General features: G+C 38.2%; 3 protein-coding genes across 4 annotated transcripts; 1 reads left to right on the forward strand and 2 right to left on the reverse strand.

Moving 5' to 3' along the window:
• Positions 1–496: 496 nt before the first annotated feature.
• Positions 497–1,283, reverse strand: LOC124351099 (28S ribosomal protein S18c, mitochondrial-like). The gene is made up of 4 exons (XM_046801861.1): positions 1,123–1,283; positions 975–1,060; positions 756–906; positions 497–700 (listed from the first exon to the last, which is right to left on the reverse strand). The coding sequence occupies exons 1-4, from the start codon at positions 1,232–1,234 to the stop codon at positions 549–551; spliced, it is 501 nt and encodes a 166-aa protein (XP_046657817.1). The 5' UTR covers positions 1,235–1,283; the 3' UTR covers positions 497–548.
• Positions 1,284–1,476: 193 nt separating this feature from the next.
• On the forward strand, positions 1,477–5,707 carry LOC124350988. Of its 2 annotated transcripts, none has more exons than XM_046801721.1 (10): positions 1,477–1,661; positions 1,782–1,852; positions 1,917–2,040; positions 2,096–2,222; positions 2,287–4,008; positions 4,076–4,457; positions 4,519–4,696; positions 4,767–5,069; positions 5,135–5,261; positions 5,366–5,707. In XM_046801721.1, exons 1-10 carry the CDS (start codon positions 1,627–1,629, stop codon positions 5,555–5,557), a joined length of 3,261 nt encoding a protein of 1,086 aa, XP_046657677.1. In that variant the 5' UTR covers positions 1,477–1,626; the 3' UTR covers positions 5,558–5,707. The 2 variants fall into 2 exon arrangements, with proteins under 2 accessions (XP_046657677.1, XP_046657678.1); XM_046801722.1 differs by having other exon boundaries at positions 2,114–2,222.
• A 125-nt stretch (positions 5,708–5,832) lies between these two features.
• On the reverse strand, positions 5,833–14,962 carry LOC124350989 (multiple C2 and transmembrane domain-containing protein-like). Its single transcript, XM_046801723.1, has 19 exons — positions 14,797–14,962; positions 11,384–11,814; positions 11,061–11,224; positions 10,729–10,969; positions 9,051–9,198; positions 8,810–8,952; positions 8,651–8,730; positions 8,474–8,585; positions 8,254–8,396; positions 8,001–8,177; positions 7,728–7,923; positions 7,445–7,641; positions 7,152–7,365; positions 6,931–7,076; positions 6,672–6,801; positions 6,513–6,608; positions 6,333–6,439; positions 6,048–6,255; positions 5,833–5,983 (listed from the first exon to the last, which is right to left on the reverse strand). Exons 1-19 carry the CDS (start codon positions 14,801–14,803, stop codon positions 5,903–5,905), a joined length of 3,021 nt encoding a protein of 1,006 aa, XP_046657679.1. The 5' UTR covers positions 14,804–14,962; the 3' UTR covers positions 5,833–5,902.
• Between the last annotated feature and the right edge of the window lie 7,773 nt (positions 14,963–22,735).

A 22,735-nucleotide genomic window follows, 5' to 3' on the forward strand; every position in this document is an offset into this window, starting at 1 on the left:
CAGCGGTAGCATCGCTATCCGGCTGATAGAGAGCACGAGAGAGAAGCATTAATGAAGGAGGAACTTTTTCGTTCAGACTCAGATCAAGTCATTGAAGCAATTGAGACTTGAGACGGATCTCGCTAACTACCGGGCCTGCTTAGATGTCCATCAAGGAAGTTCAGTCATCAGGCTTTCACTGCAGCTTAACAACGAAGATGAGAAGAAACGTCGCTGAAGATACACGGAAGTGAAATCTTAAGTTTTTTTTTCTTAAATAAACGTTCGAAAGGAATCCCAAGGATTCGCTGCGGAACTGAAGTGAGGTAAGACAATGCACGAAGCGCAACAGCAGGTGTTGGACAAGCATAGGATAGTGAGGATATGTGTGGCAACTGACAAGGATAGGATAGCTTTACAACTACAAAGTAGCCTATAAATAATGCTTAACAATAATTATGCACAATTTTCACTCTGAAAAAAATCCTGAGAATGAATTTATAACCCCTCAAAAATGTATAGTTCAAAGTTGTATTAATAATGCTAATAATAATTCAAATTACACTTTTTTAGTAACGGTGTGGTCTGACTGGTCTGTCTGGATCACAAAGCTTAGGATCCTTAAAGTATTCTACTTTTTTCAACATAATAGCCAAGTAGCCTGCATTTTGTGCTTTAATAATTTCACTTTCAACTATTTTTTGCTTTGATTTGCACAAACCTTCAAAACAAAAGGTTTTAAATTAAATGATTTTAAATGTAATGAATAATTTTACCTGTAATATTTCTTTCATAAACTTTTCCTGTAAAGGGAGACAAAAACTGAGATAGCAGGCGTGCATTCTTATAGTCAACATTTACATCATATTTGCACAAGATACAACACCGTTTCTCCTTTTGGTAGGGATTGCTGAGATTTTGAGCAGGCTAAGTAAGAAAAATTTCTCTCAATAATCTTATTTTAAATAACAACAATGACATCATTGGAAATTTACTTGATCATCCTCCTGTTGAAGACTGGCATTGAAGTTTGTAAAGTGCCTCACTGTTAAAAGAGGAAACATAGATGTTCTGTACAAACCTAAAGAGAGAAAAATGTTAAGAGACAAAAATTTTCTAATGAGGATCTTAGAATATGAGTACTTGAAATGTGAAAACATGGTAAAATTTTCTGCATTAATGCCATTTTATTTATTATTTTATTTTCCGGTTGAATTTCACGTGCGTATTCGTCTGCTACTGTGTCATAAGTCATAAGTCATAACTCGTAAGTCGTAAAAATTTGCTGTTTGCCTGTTTTCCATCTAGCATCTAATATCTACTCCATTGTTTAGGAAATATAAATATTGATTGGAGGATTAAGTTATATTAAATTTGATGTGAATAAATTCTGAACATATTCGGAATTTCAGATATTATTATTTTTTATTAATGAACGGAATTCCCAAAATTTCATCTGGCAACGTTTTTTTAGTTCACTTGTCTAACTGTACCGATTTGAGATTCAATAAAATTGAAGTGCAGTTCAAATTTGAGTAGTCAATTGCTTCTTTGAATTTGACATCTTTGTCGATTAAATTTATTTAACTGTCAAATTAATTGCTACGACTAATCAGTAATTTTCAAATCGCCGGTTCCGAAAGGATTATGGATAATCACAGTCAGTCGCTGTCCAATTCGAGGTGTGAATTCACTTGTATTTTTTTATAAATTTCAACTTCTAATGTAATCAAAATTTTAGAATTCATAAGAACTATTTCATTAATTTCGCCATTTATCTTAAATTTGTTCTTGGTTTTCAGCTGGGAAAACCCGTTTGGTCTCAGTGGAAGTATTGGTCCTTGTAATTTAGAAAGTAGCGAACAATTTGTTGGTAAGCACTAAAGATGTTTACTTTCATACAATTAACTTCATTCAATGTTTGTTTTTTATTCTAGGAGAAGAATTAAAGGCTTTTTTTGACAAAGAAGAAAAAATGTATCAATCAGCTTCATCTGTCAAGTCAGATCAAAGTCACCAAACAGAGAAAAGCAATGCAATGGTTTCAGGAATAACACTAAGGTATTTATTAAGTAGTTTAATTTAGTGTTCTTATTTCGAAAAGATGTTTTAATAGGTCATTCATGGTCGACAGTGGTGATAGTGATCTCATTCATCAGAAACTTACCATGAGTCAATATTTGGCATACAAATCAGAGCCTATGGGTCCAGAGTTGGGAGATTCTGCGTCATTTAGAGAACGAGTATTTGAAAAGCTTTACACTTCTAGCTCAAGCTTTGTAAGCTTAAATTTATTTCAATTTGTAGCCTTATTTCAGTTTTCAAGAGAAGAGTCTTCAGTCATCAAGCAGTGAAAAAAGTGAACCAGGCATAGTAGAGTTTAATCCAGACTTTAGCCAAGAGCCTTCATGGATGAAAAAGAAATCTTTGAGTTCTCTCTCCAGTTCTGAAAATCTAGAATTGCCATCCAAGAGTCCTGATAGCAGTGAAAACTGGTTGATTGGCAATAACAAGTCCGTAAGCCAAATAGGCAGTTTGGTAGATAACAATGAAAAATCGAGTGTGAGCCTTCGTGAGAAAGAACCCAGTATTCAACATGTCGAGGAAAAAAATGTCACACCAGTCGAATTTAAACAACCTGCCCCCTGTTTGACACTGCAAGAAATTGGAGAAACCAGTGAACTTCCTTCTCTTTATTGGAAACCACAAGACGAATCACATATCGATGTGGGGCAGTCTCATATTGAATCAGTGCTCGATCCCGGAGCAATAAGCCATTTTAGTTCTTATGTTGCTGGACACGTTGAATCGCTGTCGCTGGGATCCGATAGCAGTCGACGACCAAGTGAAATTGCCGCATCCAGTCAGAGTTCTTCGTCGCCAGCTAGTACGATCCGGGAGAACACCGATTTCCCTCGGTGTGATTCGCTGATTTCAGAACCACAGTTGAGTTCAACCCGTGAAATTACTGACGATTTCATAGATCAAAGCTCGTGTGAAAGGCGCGTGCATTTCTTGCCGGATCCCCAACGTGCAGAAATTAGTCACATATCAATGCCGGCACAAAACCTGCAACTGGGATCGCTTCTAGAAGTATCTTGCAAACCCAATCTGTGTTCCACGGCAATGACACCTGCAGCTAAAGCGTCCGAACATGTGATGCGCATTCTGGCAAATCTAAGTCAACATAGAAACATCACCTGTGAGCACGAGCCAGAGGTTCAGTCAGTGACTTCTCGAGTGAACAAAGCTTCTAATGTAGAAACAACATCACGAAATTTGGATCTGGAATGGGAACGAATTGAACGCGAATTGACACTACATGAAGCAAATGGATTCAGCCCAGAATCCTGGTTAGCTGTATTTTCCGACACTTCTTTGCTGTCAACACCATTGCTGATGAACAAAATCAAGGAGCACGTTCTTCGCCTAAATGGTCGTGGCATGAGCTCAGGACTTTTACCTTCGGAATCGAGCGGCATCGGCGGAAGTGGTTTTGAAATAACCGAAAGTCGAGCTGATAGCGCTTACGGACTTCCCTCGTCTAACAAAAGCACCAACAACTTTGCTCGTCGATCCTTACTCAACAATAATGATATTTCTTCTAGAACTTCGTCTGGGAAATTTAATCCGACAGAATTGAATCAGCAACCCGTGTTCCCTCTTCCTGTACCTCCAACACCTGCTGATATCGATGGGAAACTTATGAAGAATCGACACACATTGGCTGCTGTACCCACACGTAGCTCCGTGAATCGTGAACCTCAGACTCCCGTTGAAAAAATAAGCGAATTCAACGACAAAGATTTCTGTCGCATCACATCGACAGTTATCAAGAAGAATGCTACCCCCGATGTCCCAAAATCTTCTGTTGGCGTCGCTCAGGTCAAAACGAATTTAATCGAATCAGCCCATTCCCTTCATGAGCCGTTAGTCAAAGTGAATAAATCGCAAGTTTATTTTGGAGGGGCCAGAGTTCGACTCACTCAGATCCAAAATGTTGTTGTCCTTAATTCGTCCTTCAAACAGGTATGTTTCAAGATTAGTTATTCATTAGTGAATTATAAAATAAAATGAATTTTTTATTTTCAAACAGGGATTAGAGCTCGATTTGCGTATCAAGGATTCAGACGATTTTCATATGCTGGATGAAAATCGTAGTTTGGTGTCCCGTCGTAAACTCCAATTAGAACCTCGTCAAGAGTGTTGCCTTGATCTTGTGTTTCAACCGAATAGTCTTGGCCCACTAACCACGAAGCTAAATCTTTATCCACGTTGCGAATCGGCCAAAAAAATGAAGTATACTGTAGATCTCTTCGGATACGGCGGATCAAGCCACATTCGACGATTGGCAGATAATACTGCTGAACCAGAAAATACACTAGTGCCTAAATCCAAGGGATCTGTCTGGAACTGCCAACTTGTCTTGGAAAATCGGGGAAATGTTGCAGGATTCGCTTTCATTCAACCGTTGCAAGGTAATTAGAACTTATTTAAAAAGTAACTCCTTGAAATTAATTATTTTAAATTATTCAACAGAAAACGGGAAAGTTCTAGACCCTTATCAATGCATTGTCATGCCCCAGTGTTGCTCTGTGGGTGTCGGAGACATTAAAAGCATGCAAATTTTTATTCATCCGTCAGAAAATAGGAAGGTAACCTCGTTTAAATTACGACTCGTGTGGGGCGACGAGCCACTGCGTGCTCGCTGGATTAGGTAATGAACAATCGCCTAAAGAAATGTATGTTTCATTATTTTTTATTCGTTATTTATTTCTTCCAACTAGATGCATCGCCGATGGAGCTCCCGTGATCCCTACTACTGAGATCAATGAAATCGACTGGACTAGATTGTTACAGCTGGAGGCCAACGACAACCCCTTGAAACCTGCTGTCTGTGAAGGGGATATGGCATTGTTCTTTAACAATGCAACGGCGGAGGAGATCAATGTAATTATCCCAGAACACGAGAAAGACTCACGTTTTGTAACACTAGCCGCAGAGCCTGCCACGGTCCTTGAACCATCGATTCTAAGCGACGCAAAGCTCCCGCAGCATGTCCCGCAGAGACGTCAAACTACTGCTGCCAGGTTTTTATACTTAAAAAAAATAATGGTGCTATTCTGTTAGTTAATTATTCTCGTCTTTCTCCTAGTGGGAAATGCCCATCTGACGTGGTTGTCTCTGCAGCCGTTACTGAGGTGGCGTTTCCTTCCACCAAAGTTGGAGCCGTATCCTCACAAAAGATTCCGCTTCAGAATTGGAGTGGAGACAAACAAGAGGTATTTGAATTTCGTTCATTTGAAATGTTTATTTTTCAGGGCACTTGTATTACGCATCGTAGTATTAACATTTTTTGTTTATTTGTTGTTCTTTTTTCCCAAAGGTTCGAGTGAAGACCATCAGTGGGCCTTTTGTCATGAACCATGCTCGCAACGCAGTCCCAAGAGGTTACTTCACTCGTTTACCCATAGAGTTCCATCCAACAACAAGCGGTTCGCACTCTGGGCGCGTTGTATTGGATGTTGGACAGAATGGGCAAACTTTAACAGTTGCACTCAAGGGGGACGCCTACTAAAATTGTATGATGTGTTTAATTATCTTCCGTTATTCCTTTTTATATTAATAATGCATTTCTTAAGCTTTTTCTTTTACTTCGCAATTAAAAATGGCAATTCACGCTCTTTTTGGCCCATGATCGAGGTCAATAAACTTATTCTGTAATAAGCTTTTGCTTAAATGGGAAACTTGTAATTTATTCCGTCTTAAGGCCACTTTATAGACAGAATTGAACATGCATAAAGAAACATTTTAAAACAACCAACTGGATAAAAGAACGTGACAGGGAAACAGAATGAAATGGTATGAAGATTTGGAACGTCGAAATTGAAAGGAGGGAAAAAACATGGAACGACGTGAAAGCTTATTTTTTCTTTGTGATTTTGCGGTTTGATTTATCACTGTGGTCCGTTGGCAGATCCAACCGCAGTTCACGATAATCCGCCTGCGTTAAAAATACAATTGTGTGACCAAACATTTCCATAAAACAAAGTCAGTAAAATGTTTACCAGTTGCTCGTTATCGGGAACCCTGCTAAGGAAATCGAGAGCTTCGTTATTAGGAATGCTGTGGGGTCTGAAAAGCTTGCGCGTAAACTTGTTGACACCCCAGCCAAGAATGAGGAATCGTAATGGAACGGTGTATAGTAAAATGCATGACGCAATCAATAAAATTATGGCCAAGTAGGAAAGAAAAGGTACACTAAAGTTGAAGGTGCTAAAAAAAAGAAAGTTTTTTTTTTAAATAATTAAATGTCTGTTAATTTTTTTGCAATTTAAAATTCGGCGACATACTTTCTCACGCTTTCAAATAACGAAGCCAAGTAGCCAATGGAATTCTGGACGGTTAGAGTCGCTTCCTGGATTGTGTGAAGCCGCTCTTTCAAACTCTTTCGTTCTTCCTGAAATACACACACACACACATTATATTGCAATAATAAGTGATCCTGAAAATTAATTCAGAAATTAATTTACCTTATTCTTATCGTCAGCTTCTTCATCGTCGTCATCGCCAGACGCGTTATCACTCTCTTGATATTCGCTAACATAGCCGTGAGTAAATGATCGGATCTGAACGAATAAAAAAAGAAATTAATTCAATCCAAAATAACAAATGATAGAAAAAAAACTAACCAAAAAATTCCGAAGAAAAAATAGAAGTAACATTAAAGGAATAACGTAAGGTTCAAAATGCCATGTGACGACTAAAAACACGGCAAAGCCTATGCAGCTGCGCGTGGTAGATTCCCATTCCCAGATGCTCCTGCATTTGATGAAAGATAAGGAAAACAGAGAAAATTTTAGATGAAATATGGAAAGTGAACGATCTGCACACCCCCATGGTAAGCAAATCTCGATTCGCAAAAACGGAAAGTATTGGGAATGAACGGACTCGATATATTTGCCAATCTCGATCAAATCCATGACAACGGCTTTGACTCGCATCACGTTGCGGACAAAGGTGTGTCTACTGAATTTCAATTCCGGCTCGATGTACTTTTTCTCCTTCGGTTGCAAAGTTTGTATGGTGGCACGAAACTACGAATAACCAAATTTAGAATAAATTAATTTGTCATTTCAACAAAACTAATATTTGTTCGGTAAGATTAATACTTCATTCCAGACGACGTTAAGCTCGAGTAAAACTTGCGGATTACTGCCTTTTGCTCTGAAGCGCAATTTGCGATCTTTAAGGGCGTACCACCTTTTTTGACCGTTGCCAATGCGCAATAAAGGTATGGAAACAGCACCCAAAAATTCAAATCGGTGGTCTCGGTCTTCGTCGTAAACAGTGACTTGCAAAACTGAATTGATGTCCTTAACGTTACTAAAAAAAAATAAAAAATATTTCCAACGCTCTCAGTCTAAGACATAATTTAAAAACAACAATAAAAAAAGGAACTTACAAAGTAAATATCTTGTTCCAAGACGGGTTTAATGTTTTGTACTCTGTTTGAGTTTGTAATCGTGAATTGACTAGTTGAAGTACGCAAAACGGATCAGATTTGCCACCAATATCGGCCGACGCTAACCCAGTTGCACGGAAAACTTTCACGCTCAAGTGTCCCACGTCTCGTAAGTTGTTAAGCGTTCTCCATAGACTCTACATTAGACACGCAACATTAAGAAAATGTGTGAATTAGCAAAAAAAAAACCCATCCATCATAGGCATGATGTAGGATTATTTACATAACGCTGTTTCATGACTTCCACTTCCTTGGCATGTGTGTCAGATTGATGGCTGGACAAATCCGATATTGTTTCTGAGGCAGTGGTTCCGCTGATGGTGATGAGTAGCGAAAGAGATCCAGAACCTCCTTGTTGAAATTCACAGTTCAATGAATGCGTCCGCTCCCCTTCCACGCCTGCCAGATCCAGGACGGCTCTAAAATTCAGACACACACGGGTCGATAACATTGAAAATCGAGGAGCGAAAAAATCCAATTATTTCCATCGATTTACCTTGCGACAGACTCATCCCTCCCTAGAGAACCTTTCCACTCCTTCTCGTGCAAATTGATTTCAAGAATATGTGACTGGTCCTCGTAGAGGTGGAAATCAAACTGCTCCAGCCAAGTGACGCTCGTGTTGGAGGAGTTACGCGTCACTGATTTCGTCTTGTACTTTTCGTTGGCCAACCTGTTGGTTGGGAGAAGCGCAACACAAAATTATTGATGTCCGATTTTTATCCAACACACAGCACACGCAGACTAACCGCAAGCGGAGATAAGGTTTACTCAAAGGCTCGCCATCTTTGTCGGTTAAATGTCGCCCTTCTATGATGAGAATGTTGACGATCGATGACCAGATTTGAACTTTGAGTCTCTTAGCTTGATCAGCAATCTTTGAAGGATGTCTCTGTGGCATACAAAATCAAGTTAGAGTCAAGTATAACAACTGCATGATCTGACATGTGAAGGAAGTGACATATATACCTGATCGCTGTCATCCTCGGACAGTTTCGGATAGAGGGCTATTGACAAGTCGATGATGCCCTGACGTCCGTCCATTTCGTCAGTGAAAAGATCCAACGAGTATAAATTGATTCTATTGGACGTGAGCAAGACTTCATTCTCTGTTATTGTATCAAGTCCATTTTAAAGATAACTCACTTGTTTAGTTCTAATTGGTTCAAATCAAAAGTAGCTGCTCCCAGAAAATCGTCCTGCACTCCCCAATCGTAGTCAAACACCTTTTTGGCCATTCAAATATGAGACGATGTGTTTTTAATTATTGTAAATGTTGAAATAGGAATAGCATTAAATCATTACTCGTATGTGCAAAGGAGTATTGAGATCATCCAAGTGGATATCGAAATCTTCTTCCCAGATCGGATTCAAGTCACGGTGGATGGTTTTCGAGCGATAAATCACTTTGTTACCCAACTTGAACTTGACGTAAGGATCACTCGTACCTGAATTTCAATAATCAATGCAAATTTTTTGTTATCTGTCACATATGTAGACGATGTAGACGGCTCTCAGTGTTTCGCTGGCACGACATTTGCCCTACCGCATGAATCTTTGGCGGCCAAGTCGCGCCCCTGCTTTAGGACGACATGGAGACGAAAAGGACCGACAAGCTGGATCGATCCGGGTTGCAGCATCGACGTCAAGGGCGGTAAGGATGATACGGACGTTGCAGGCATTGTCGACACCATCTTGAAAGGGAGGAAAAGAAGTATTAACGTTTGATAAAAATCCTCCATTTCCAGACACAACAACAACAAAACAAGGAAAGGCTTTGCGCCCATTGCGCCAAAATGCGATCCTTCTTTCGGTCGGACAACGTATACATCAAGTCACAAACGACATGAGCTTTCAGGCTTTTGCTGGTGAACTTTGCCGCCGGCCCAGAAGAAATAAATAATAAACGATTTGGTTTTCGCGTTTTTTTTGATGAGCGGTTTTTGTGAATATATTTTTTTTATGGCAGGGGTAAGAATGGTTTTCCCGCTCCCGACGACGGCCAAAATCAATAATGCACAGAGCTAAGAGCAGACTCATTTTCATAAAATTAAGCTTTGCGTTTTCGGTTGAACTTGGGACAAAATGCCAGTCGACAGTCGATCCAGCGTATACTAAGTCCTAATTGAGATAATGTTATGTGCAAACCAAGTCACTCAGTCTCACTGAGTTTAGCAGCACTGTATACATAGCCTGTGTGATGTCTACTTGGGTATCCCGGAATCAAAATAAGAAAACGATGAATAAAGAAGTGGTAATAGTTTTCTAGCTCTCGTCACGCCTTGCATATATATACACACGACGACTCGCTCGAGGGACACTTCACAAAGAGATTAGTAAATATCTTACCGCTAACACGAGCGCAGGTCCTCAAATTGAATTTCTGATCCAACGACTGTGTTAGTCGCATTGAAGCTGAAAATCTATTACTCGCGAATGGCGGCACCTCAAACTACATGACCGAAGATGAAAGGGACGCCATTTCTCTTCACATCTGTGCACCACATTTTTTTTGTTCGCCTTTCCCTATATATATATCGGATCTCTATAGTCTACTACATGTTGTATATTATTGCAATTGTGTAGACACCTGGCTGTGAGCTCTCGCTTTTATTTGTTTCGGAAACTATCTGTAACACACACTTGCGCCACTGCTGATTGACGGTCGGGAATGACACAACTACAACTCTTGTCACTGTACGACTACGTCTTTCGAGGGACAATGGATGTTTCACATCATCAAGTGCACAATGGCGAACATCACGTTTCAGTGCTAAACAATTGCCATTAGATGTAAAGAACCAAAATAAAAAAAAATACATTTAATTGCTACTGCGCGGAAAATGAAATAAATCAGGTCCACACAGTCTGTAAGGCACCCCGGGACACAACAACTGTTAATTGCATGAATGGAGCTCGAACGACGACAATGTTCGCACGTTTTTCTGAAGAGAAAGCAAAACAGCATGGGATTCCCGAGGCGATAAGACCAAAAACAGCACATCCGATAAAACCCCCCGCCCCAAGCGTTAAAGGCCACCCGATTGTAACCAGGACAAAAGAACTTGCCATAGCAGTGAAATGATTTATCTTGATTAAATCAATACAAATTCAAAGTCAAAGTTAAGTTGACTATGGACGGGAAGCAAAAGTAAAAATCGATATTTTTCAAACTAAAGCAGCTGACATGATACGAGTTTTAAAAAAAAAAGGTAATAACTTACCCCATGTTTAAAGTCTGCTGATGACGGGTGATCCAATGACGAGTGTGGCGTGAAAGTGTGTTTGGAACTAATGGACACTTTTTTGGGCATGGCCAATCTGGGCATAACTGTAGAGGCGGCAGCCACTGCAACCAAAGACAAGCCAGCAGAGGCACACAATTGTGGATGGATATCATCACAATCTTCCTGATCGGCAAGGGGGGCTTTCGTGTTTCGCTGCTGCTCGCATCGTTCACGTTCTCTGTGTCAACAAATTAAAAAATGGCGAACGAGAGGGCGCTGGGATAAAATCAAATTCCACAAAAAAAGAAGCAAAAACAAAAATGGCTCACTGAAACGTGGGTGACAGTGCGAAGGGTTGATCGACACACAAGGATGGAAAAGTCGTCGCAGAGCTCAAATTGTCCGAGATCGTTTCTTCCCCAGCCAAGACAGACGAGCTGGACTGAAAGACTGGCTGCTGCTTGCTACGACCACTTCGATCAGAAAACTTGAACTGTTCACACAACCAAAGGAAACAGCCAATTTAGATGGCATTGAAAAAAATGGGTCACGGTAAGCAAAAAGACATATTGGAACATAAACGGAACGAGTGAAAGGCAAAGACGAACACACAAAAAAGGGAAACCCATGGACGTCTGGCGCGGGGATTTACCTTGAGGAGACTGAGAAACCCGAAAGACTTGCTGCGACTGCTGGGCAACACATTGCCGGCTGTGTTGGTGTGATGAGGCGACAGACGTGAATCGCTCCCGTTGTCGTCATCGTGATGGAGATGCTTGCTGCTGGGTACTTTGCGTTTCCTCATGAGGGGAGGTGTGAGGAACGCTCGAATAGGTGACGATTTGCGAGCGCTGGTCGACTGTTGGCCCACTGACTGGAGCGTGCGAACTGAAGGTGACAACGAGCTCGAGAGATCGCCGAGCACGTGCAAAGCCGGTTTTTCCGATGGCAACGTCGCATCTAAATGGGCGACCGGTTTTCTGGCGGCGTGATTTTCGTCATTTTCAAACTCGACCATGGACAGTTCGAGAGCCGATAGCGATTGGCTTAGGCGCTGGCGACGGCGACTTCCGGCTTCCGGTTCTGAGACAAGAAATCAAATATCGTTTATTAACGTGAAATTATTTATGTTTACTAATTCATGCATCAGAACATTGCTTTATTAACTCGCATTTGATATCGATTAACTGAATTTTCACTTTTAAACTTGTCGAGTCCCCAGACGCTTTTTGTTTTTGTTTCTTGTACTCGATCACGCAAAAGTGGCCGTCACGATTGACCTGATCGTTCCACACGAAAAAAGAACGAGAGGTGAACATGAACAACACAAATTGACACCAATCACCAAAGGGTGGAAGAAATCAGTAATCCCATTAGTATTTCCCCTCAGTGATTAATTCGTTAAGAACAGTCTGGTACTGTGTGGTTCCATGTGTCATGATGGTACGTAACATGGGGGGGAGAAGCCCATTCGTCTTGTAGTCGCGTGTTTCTTTCATCGTTTCTTCTTCTTGGCCACCTAGCAGTGTAACGGCGGCAATAAATATAGATGTTGGACACAAGGATGTTAATCTTCTTTACTCCAACATTCTTGTTCGTCTATATACTTTATAAGGTATATTATGCTGTGTGTATGAGTATGAAATTGCTTTATTCCAAAATGGATACATATTATACATTGTCTCTCTCCTCGTGTTCGAAACAAAGATTTGTCTTGTTCAACATGAAATCCTTTGCCGTAAAGCTTCTTACGGTTGCTATATCCGTGCTGGTGCTGGTACGATCGACCTAGCTCTCTTTTAATGCGATTCTGGACAGAAGCATTTCCAGATTATTTTTTTTTAGATTTCGACCATCGTTTATATGCTTCAATTGATGCTGTCTCAAATGTCAGACAGATATACAGGATAGCCTATTTTCAGAACTGAATGCATGGCATCCATTTTATTGACGGGACCAGACGGGGTACGACGGGGTACGACATATCAAAGAATAAACATGGTATATGGGTTAGATGTAACTTATCGTTATCCACTCAGTAACGCGAACGAATCGTTTGAATACACAACAAAGAAGAAAAAAGTAACGAAAAATAAGTAGAAACAAGAAGGAACAATGCCCAGTGCCCATCGATTTATTTGAGGCGTATCGATCGCCCGGGTTTCTGGCCAAAGTGCTGAGGCAAGAAGGAGGCAAAGACGAGTACCGGAGCAACACAATCACGGTGCATTACAAGTTCAAAGCAATACACAGGAAAGACTCGGAGAAGAGTAAAAAAGATGAGATGAGTTTGATAGAACGATAAGGGGGTGCAAGCAAGAAAAAAATAAAATAAAAAATGGTCGTCGGTTATGCGACAATATTTAGCAGCCTTAAGGCAATCTAGATATAGGAAACTCCCACGATCGCTTAGCCGCCGCTCTTTTCGTACACGAAAAATGACGGGATGTATATATCCGTGTAAAATGCGCAAGCGCAAATGACAAGAATTGTAGGGTTCAGCAACGACAGCATTCGGACTGAAAACTTAGACTGCGGAAGGACTCGCCAAGCGTTCTCGTACCCGGCACGTGTGAGCATTGCAAATCCTGCGAAAAGGACTTCTCACTCAGCCGTGCGTCGAAGGAAACCAGAAATAGCTTGACAATTATAGTTGCTGCTGGTTATATGTAAGCTTGCAACCAATATTAAGATATTGCATCTCAGTATAACGTCATTATTTAGTGTCCATACGTTTAATAATTGCAGAACAAAATGTACTGTAGACTAACTACGCAGTGAAATCGAAATTGAGATCGATTTTTTATTTATTTTTCACTTTTTTAGATTTTTGTATTTTTAAGCAAAAATTCAAACCGTCAACGCATATACGAGCAGAGTCTATGTCTAGCCGAACTTGTACATTCAGAATGGAATTCAGCTTGGCTGTCGTCGAAAAGGAAGAAGACCTATATACCGCTTGACTGGAATGGACATCGATAAAACTTCAATGCATAACGCGCTATTCAATCTTGTGTGACTGTTGTAGACGGCTCGATTCAACATCAGTCCAAATCAACTAGATGTCTAGATCTATGACTGCATGTTTTGTAGCTTTCAGCCTATCTGGGGACGCCCCGTAATCGATTATGGCCGAAGTTGTGTAATTCAAACCTGAACTATTTTCAGAGGGATAAGGTTATGAACACGAGAGGTCGATAACTATTCAGCCGAACACATGAAAGCAGAAGATTTAAAAAATTGCCATTTTTAAAACAACTCGCATGTTTTCCGGAAACCTTTCGCTTCAATTCTTAGAGGAGTAAACATAATAAGTTACTACATGTTGTCACACTTTGCTCATGCACGGAACTTTTTGCCAAGATACCAACCGTGTGGATGGATGTCTTGTCAATTAGATAAGGTTTTTCTGCAGCATCTGCTACAGCTGAATATTTCTAAAAATAATGATCATTCGTAAAAAATGCGAAAAATATTTGCAACGGGATTCCTGGAGGTAATGCATATGTGTCAATGTTGAATGTTCTTCCATACATTATAGAGTAACTGCATTGTTCTCCTGGTACCCTACTGACAGAGAAAAATTCTTCTCTTTTTTCTCTGTCGTAAGTTGACGAGTTGAATTATAAAAACCAAAGGTGGTCTCTCTGAAGTTCAATCTTTTACAGAATGCGTGGAAAGCGTTGCAGAAAGCAACCAAATAGTTTCACTTGCATTATGAAAACAAAACAGAAATGTTAAAATATTCACTGTTGTCTTGAGTTGGCTGGTTATGTTTATCGATCGACAGACTTTCTTGACAACTTCCCTAAACTCAGATGATTCTTTAGTTCCCGTTGCGTCATCATATCACCACGACGTCGACGCGTATGACATACAATTGGTTAGTTCTTCACTAAAACCTTACAAGTTTTCATCCGTGTCAATTAGTAATTCGAGCCGGTTAGAATTTATACAATTCCATATGGTAGCGAAATTAACCGCAATCATAAAAACTTATACACATTTAGAATAGAATAGCTTGAGAATACCAAACTTCCAGAATAGTTCTCCAATTTAGCTTACCTCCCATGATGAATTCATGAATTTAAAATTGGTTGCTGTGGATTTCTAAATTTAGATAGTTCAACTTACAAGTGAGTGTATCTAATTTTTGCCGAGAATTTACAAGTTGACTCACTCATGCACTCGACACAAAACGCAACGGTATCAACAACTGAGCGCGAGAGTTAAACTAAATAAATCAAGTATGTAATAAATAATTACTAATGCTATCTCACTCAATATGCAGGGCAACCGACACTTTATTACTAAAATAAAGAGTGTTGTTGCACATGGGCCAGGGACACGTCTGACCGCAGTCGACGCGGACTATCGACTGGCATATTACACAGTGAAACCCGGGGTGTATAGATCCTGTACGGCAGCACACACTTGACACTTGAGCTGTCTGACTTTATTTTTCTTTTTTTTTGTGTGGCTTGACGGTCGACGTCGCCGGTTACTCCAACCCTCTCTCTAAAAAAATTACATTTTATGTATATAGCCTATAGCGTCTTGGTATTATTATTTTCATCCTTTATTTCTGGAAAGAAAAAACTTCAATATTTCTCCACCAATAAACATCACTTGCACTTCCTGAAAAATTTGTCTCTCTTATTTCACGCACCCCGTGTCCATCCCAATCGCGTGGATAAAAGCAGAATTTTTGTCGTTGGTATCAACATATAAACACATTGTGTAGCGTAGCTGATAATATTTTTTCACAAAAAATTTTGTTTGGTGACAATCTTAAAATAAATCTTATATAACCTTGAAATAAATCATGTGTTTATTTATATTCAGCGTTTCACAGCACGGCTTCACACTTATTTTTCTCATATTTGGTATCAAATTATAATTAGCATTTATCAAAGAGTCCCACGACACTCCATCAGTGTATTTGCACACACATTTTGGCGAAAGAAAAGAAAATCAAAGAAAAAACGTTAATTGTTTATTTCTATTATTTTATTTAGAAAAAGTGAAAAAAAAATTAATCCAAAAAATTAAAACAAAACTGCATACATTTTCATCGCGCTGCTCTTTTCGCTAAGCACAAGGGATAAATTTAGGACGTTGATTGATGACCAAGTTGATGACGAGCCCCAACAAGCCCAATATACTTTCCAATATATTAAGTCACCAAAACAATAATATAATGGCCATATAATAATATAAAATGCAAAATAAACCATAAAAACTTCTTTCTTTCTTTAAAAATATTTTATTTTAATAAAGTTGCCATTTTCGGACCCAGTTTAGTACATTTTCGGCCCCAGGCCGAAATGGTTAAAAAGGCCGAAAAACGACGGAATACCGTTCTCAACTTGCACTAGGAAAAAAAACAAACATTTTGTCATTTTCATTATTATTTTTATTATTCATTGTCAACATATAAAATAGGTTGTCTTAATACTTTGGACTCTCCTTGGTATTCATGCATCCTCATTGATGATGGCCCACAAATAAATTAATTGAATATTTTAGTTTAAACTCAAAGGTCAAAGTTCTCCTCTTTGAAATCAATAATCAATAGGGGAGAGTGGGGTTAAGCGGGACAGTAGCCAGTAGGTAAACCGTACGGGACGGGGGATATCAACCAGAAATTATTATTTAAAAATAAAAACGCAACAAGCATAGAGGAATCAATAATTGCAGAAAAAATAAATAGACAAAAAAATATTGGAGATGAGGAAGCAACACAAGCGAACACAAGTACGGACAGATTTTCAATTACAACTCAAACATAAAAGTTATGAGGGAAATACTTAACGTGTACTAAAAGTATAGGCATTAAAAGTGAGCTACTAAATAATAAAATAATTAAGTTGCTACATTGCATATATCTATATAGCAGTGTTGCAAAAATCAATTCGAAAAACGATTTAAATGAAATCAAATCATTTTTTGAAAATGATTTAAATCAATCAATCATTAAAAAATCGATTTAAATCGTGATTTAAATCGTTTTTAAAAATCTAAATCATTTAAAATTTTTTACCACTTTCTTAAGTAGGTATAATAAGCCTTAAAAAATTCCTCGCGAATTTCAAGAATTTTTTTTGTTATCTTTGCTTCTCAGAAAGAGGCTCTGGCAAAATTTTTCAGAATTTTTTGTAAAAATTCAAAAATTTGCTATTAAATGGAATTTAACTCCAAAGTGAAAATTCTTAAAAAGAAACAAATGTCGAAAAGAAAACGAAATAAATGCTGGTGGTCATGTATAGCTATTTAGCAAAGTCCTCAAGGAAATATATATAGGGGACTTTCCAATTGTTTTTCGCAATTGATTTTCTAAAGTTATTATAGATTGATAGTGTAGAGATGTTGGGTAACTACAGGGCAACAGAGCCTTTTTTAGAAGGCGAAAATGTAAAGAATGGTAATGCGAAAATATGAAAATACAGATAGTTAAAACATAAGAAAAAATGCGATTATTTTTACTTTTTTCGATTTTTCCTTGGAGAAATTTAAAATAATTCCTTTTAAAAAAAATCCGACTAAAATGTACAGTAGGTATGTTTTTGGCTTCGTTTTATTTTTGGATCTGAAAATAACGGATCGATATAATACAGCCACCGCCTGTTTATTGATTAATCAAACTCATATGTCGTACGTGATACCATGGGGAAAGCCTTTAGCAATCACGAAAATACCAAAAGTTTAAACAATAATACCCTAAAATCGATAATTATCTAGTGTGGGAAACAGAAAACTTAATTGGATTCATTATTTTTTTTTCCTAAAAAATAGTACGTGTTTCTTCATACTACTATTTAGAATTCTAAAAGATTCTTGTGATTCTTGCAAATATTTTCATAAGCATTATTTCATAATTTGTCGATTTTTGTTATTGGTGATTTTGTAATTCGTTACAATAATTTATTTTTGTAGTTCTGATTATCACGATTTGATATAATCTACTAAAATCTGTATTTACCACGCACCTTCTTAAAATTACATTTATTGTTGCAGGGGAAATAGGATAGCATATTACGGCGATATAAAATTTTATAAAATTCTTATACAATTTTGAAATTAGAATGAAGTAATTAATTATAAAAAATATAAAAAATCAATTGTATTTTATGAATTGCTTCCAGATTTCACCCCATGATTTCTTTTCCAATGATTTTTCATAGTAGGTTTACGGGCGTGACATCCTAACGATTTTCGATGATTAATTTTATGATTAATGAATTTATGATTCTGTCACGTTATTTTGTTGAAATTGCTTTAATTTGTAATTGCGGTTAAAATGATTTTTAATTAGTTTTTATTTGTGTTAGAATAAAAATTATAATCGACTTCACTCTGATGCTGAGTTGCCGTTGTTCGGCGAGTGAACGATCGCCCCCTTTAACAAATGCCTCCTAGTAGGGTCAACAGGTCAACTATAGAGGCTATTCACCTCGCGGTTTCGCGAGTCAATTGTTTCGATGTCCGTCATTTTGTGCCGTTGTTTTGTGTTGTCTGTATTGGCTGAAAGTGGTTTTTTTTTCAATACAAAGTGGATTTTGTGAATCAATGTGTTATTTAAAAAAAAATTTTTGTGTCAGTTAATTGCTACGTATCTTGGTTAGTATGTGTAGCAATTTATGTCTCCAGATCACATTCCTTGTATAAAAAAAAATGTTTTCCCCTGTTGTTTATTTTTTTCGCGACCGAATCCACAGAGAATTGGCCCGAGGGAAGAAAGGGGAGAAGAGGAAAGTATGGGTCCCCCCTTTTCATACACTCCTTTTCTCCCTTTTCTTTGATTGACGAAATCCCAATAACCACTCTCTAAGAAATACTATCCGCTTAAAGGAGTCATACGTCTGGATATACAGAAGGCACCACAAGTGTCCGGACACCCGAGAGAACCTTATGGGAAACCGCTGTTTTCGCAAGGCGAAAAAGTGGTCAAATTTTCATTTGTCATGAAAATCTGTCTGTAGGTTCTCTCGGGTGCCAGGAAAAACCCTATTTTTTTGTTGAATTTTAAAATAATGGGAAGGATAGGTTTTTGTCCGAGGCAAAAGTATCCGGACAGTAGAGAGGCCCATATGTAAATGGGCCTACTTTAGGTTCAAATTGTGACTCACGGGGAAAGCTAGAGAAACGCAAACGGTCTTAAAAAAAAGATCTGCGTTTCTTCTATGGCACCCGTGAGTCACGATTTTTTAACAAGCGATCTCCCACTCAACCGGACCGAAATACCCTCTTTCTGGTGGAGGTACTTTTCGGATCGTAATCCGGAAAAGGACTCTAAAAATCCGGACTAGGTCTATTCTGTTCGGAATCGCAAGGCGATTCCAACGGATTAAAGTCAGGATTTTTATCTTTTTCCGTTCACGAGATAATCAGGATTAAAAATAGTAAAAAATCACAAAAACCCAAAGTCTCCCCCTCCGACTACATTGCTTTTAGCCGTATATTCGGTTTCTACAAAAAACGAATTGTAAAAAAATGTAGCCCTTTCATCCCTCTTTCCGAATCCAAAAGGATTTTTAATAATTCTTTAAGATGTCCGAGATATCACGATTTTCGTGATACCCCCATTTCGACACATTTTTCAGGCATTTTATTCGGCGTTGCCGATTGCGTTGGTGATTTAGTGATTGTGCCGTCAATCAGTATAGGGCTGTTCGACATCTTTTTTAACATTTGTTGCCATCGTGGCAACGCAGCAACTCATGTATTTCCTGTCTGCTACGAGTGACTTGTTTATTCTGTGAAATATGAAAAAATGAGTAGGCTATTCAGATTTAAACATTCGCCAAATTTTAAATGATCTAATTGAAAGGTATTCTGCGTAATAAATACTAAAAAAGGTTCTGTGAGTAGAATGTACAAAGTGTCAAATTTTCGTAACCTGAAAAGTGCAAGGGTAAAACTGTATAGTTTACCAAAGGAGGGTGCAAGGCGAGACTTGTGGTTTGAGAGAAAGAATTTCATCAACGACATCAACCTGAAAAATCTGTATGTGTGTTCGGATCACTTTCTTACAGGCGGTAATACTAACAATTATTGATTATTATCATACAATTTGAGACATGCTTACAGGAAAGCCGAGTGGGCAATTCCACAAAAAACATGTTGATTGGGCACCCTCTATAAATTTGGGATCAAATCAGACGAAACAATTTCTAGGTATTGCAGCATTCATTTCATGTGTAAAAAAACATTCATATGTTTTAATGAATGAACTATTTTGTCATTACAGTTGGTGATCAGCAAGTACGAAACAATGTTGCTTTTGACAAGGCTGATACACATCCACCTTTGCCTTCATCAACACTACCCGTGATGGGAGAGCAATGGCCATGAACTCTTGAACCCAATCATCTTTTACAGCCTTTTTTTATTCAGAAGACAGCCCCTTGCATGCGCCAAGGGCTTCCAGATGATTTTGATAGCTTGTGGTTTCAACTAGATTCATGAAGATATCTGAGGAAGCAAATTTTGAAACAATTGGACAACAGCCTTAACCGTGTTTCCACAGAGAATAAGGAAAACAATATGGACAATCACTGTTAAACATTTTTCACTTTTACAAATAACGTGTTTTGGCCTCAATACTAAGTCCACTGGCATAATTAGACAGTGACATAGTTAAACACTAACACTATAACGAACTAATATATAAAGAAAACACATTATAACTTCTAAACAACCCTTTTCTATCACTATTTTTCAAAAACATTCATATTTCGCAGAACTACACTAGTCACTCGTAGCAGACAGAAAATACATGAGTTGCTGCGTTGCCACGATGGCAACAAATGTTAAAAAAGATGTCGAACAGTCCTATATTAAACGGATTTACACAACATTTCTTAACCATGATAGGTGATTGCATGTGGACAGTGGGGAGGGGGTTTTCAATAGAATTCAACCCACATACAACCCGCTTTTACCCTCCCCCAGTTTTTTCCACCGAGCCTCCCACCCGCCAAAATTTTTTCCTTATCCCTTTGCTGTCCGTTTCACAGCGAGTGCAATCTTTGTAAGAGCAGCTGAATAATTTTGAATTTTCAAATTTTCGTTTTGCTACAATGCATTTTATTTAATTGTAGCACCTTTCACCATATCCATTTTGTTACTATGTTCGGTAAATAAAAGATTTATATGTCACCAAAACTGTCTTCTTTGTAGGCATTTTTCATTCACATCCGACGTTAATTGACGTGCAAAGATAACTTTAGTATACTTAAAAATGATTTCAATGTAATCAGCTAAATCGTCGTAAAAAGAATGCATTTCTTCCGTAAACTTCATCTAACGTAGGCATTAACAGGTAAATAGGAGTAGATGTACAACGTACCTAGTACATGCAAAGTAGATGTTATATGAATTTGGGCAGAAATGTATTCTATTTCGTTTAAAATTTTTTTTTATTCTTCTGAAATCTTGTACGATTGACATTTAAAGTGAATTCCCGTTAATGAACTGTGTAAGCTGTAATGTTTTCTTGCATTGTTAAACAATCATACACCTGATTGATCTTCGTAAAAAGTAGAAATAAGTAGAATTGAACTTCAATTCATACCTGACTTTTACGCGATGGCTAAGGGAGCACCTGCATAGACCTATTAGAAAAGGTGGAAAATATTGAATGTGAAGATATTCATATAACTCACAGAAAAGGTCCCGTTAAAGTTATTGTCAGTGTATTGGATTTGACAATAATTTAGGATTTGATCATATCTTAAAAGAAGGAATTTCAAATCAAAATCAAATCAAAATTCGAAAAATCAAAAATCGAAAATTTATTCAATTCAATTCATACCTGACTTTTACGCCATGGCTAAGGGAGCACCTGCATTAGACCATTTGGAAAGGGTGGAAAATATTGAATGTAAAGATGTTCATAGAACTCACAGAAAAGGTCCCGTTTAAGTTATTGTCAGTGTATTGGATTTGACGATAATTTAGGATTTGATCAAATCTTAAAAAAAGGAATTTCAAATAAAAATCAAATAAAAATTCAAGAAATCCAAAAAATTTCAAATGAAATCATGGAAAAGGTGTTCCCTGTCCCATGTCTTGTGGGTTTCCCCAACCGACCAGTAGATGTCCCTCTTCCCCCTCTTCCCCGGCCGAGCCAACCGCGGGCAGTCTAGTTTAGGCCAAGGAGTAAAGGAGTCGGCACTCCATACCTAGACAGGGGAACCATGCTCGGTCCGCTTGGCCGAAAAACGCCCAAAAAATTGTATGAGAAACACCCCCTTTTTCAAGGCTTTAGAGCGAACGCCAGATCCCTCGCTATCTGGTGGGTATGAACTGAAACTGTGATGCTTCTCTTAATGAAACCAAACAATACTGGCAACGCGGTTTGCGCCAAAATTTTTTTAAAAAATCTATGAAATTCGTAATTGTATGAATCAGCGCAATACCTATTAAAAAACAATAAAATTGCCTCCGGCTATGAATAAAAGTGACTTTTATTAAGCCGACTACATTAGATTTCTTTATGTAATTTATTGTGGGCAGTAATTTAATAATCCCGGTTTGTTTCGTTCCAGGCTGTAAATCAGGTCTTAAGAAATGTATTGAGAAAAGAAGATTTTTTTTCGCTCCCAAAGAAGCAATATTAAGAGTAAAGTGGGATTCTGTTATTTCTCGATCAGACACAGTGCTAACTGATAAAAGTAAGGTTTGAGAACTTCACTTCGAAGATGATGCCATAATTAAAGGCGAGATCTTACGTTACTCCGACGGCTCTGAAGAATTCATTCCTAAATTGAGATGGAAATTAAAATCCGATGCCATCCATACCCTGCATCTTGAAAATGGTACGTGTAACGACTATGAGATTACTCTTACCACCCGTAATAACCTTTTTTCAACACAAAAATTATGAAAATGCAAGTTACTTTTATCGCTTTTATGTTATATTTCAAGAGTGCGCGCCGTCTGCCAAAAAAGCAAAATTTTCTCCGTTGGAATCCGTTGAACATCATCAACGTTGAATCGC

The sequence above is a fragment of the Daphnia pulicaria genome, chromosome 7, assembly GCF_021234035.1.
Source record: "Daphnia pulicaria isolate SC F1-1A chromosome 7, SC_F0-13Bv2, whole genome shotgun sequence".
Taxonomy (NCBI): Eukaryota; Metazoa; Arthropoda; class Branchiopoda; order Diplostraca; family Daphniidae; genus Daphnia; species Daphnia pulicaria.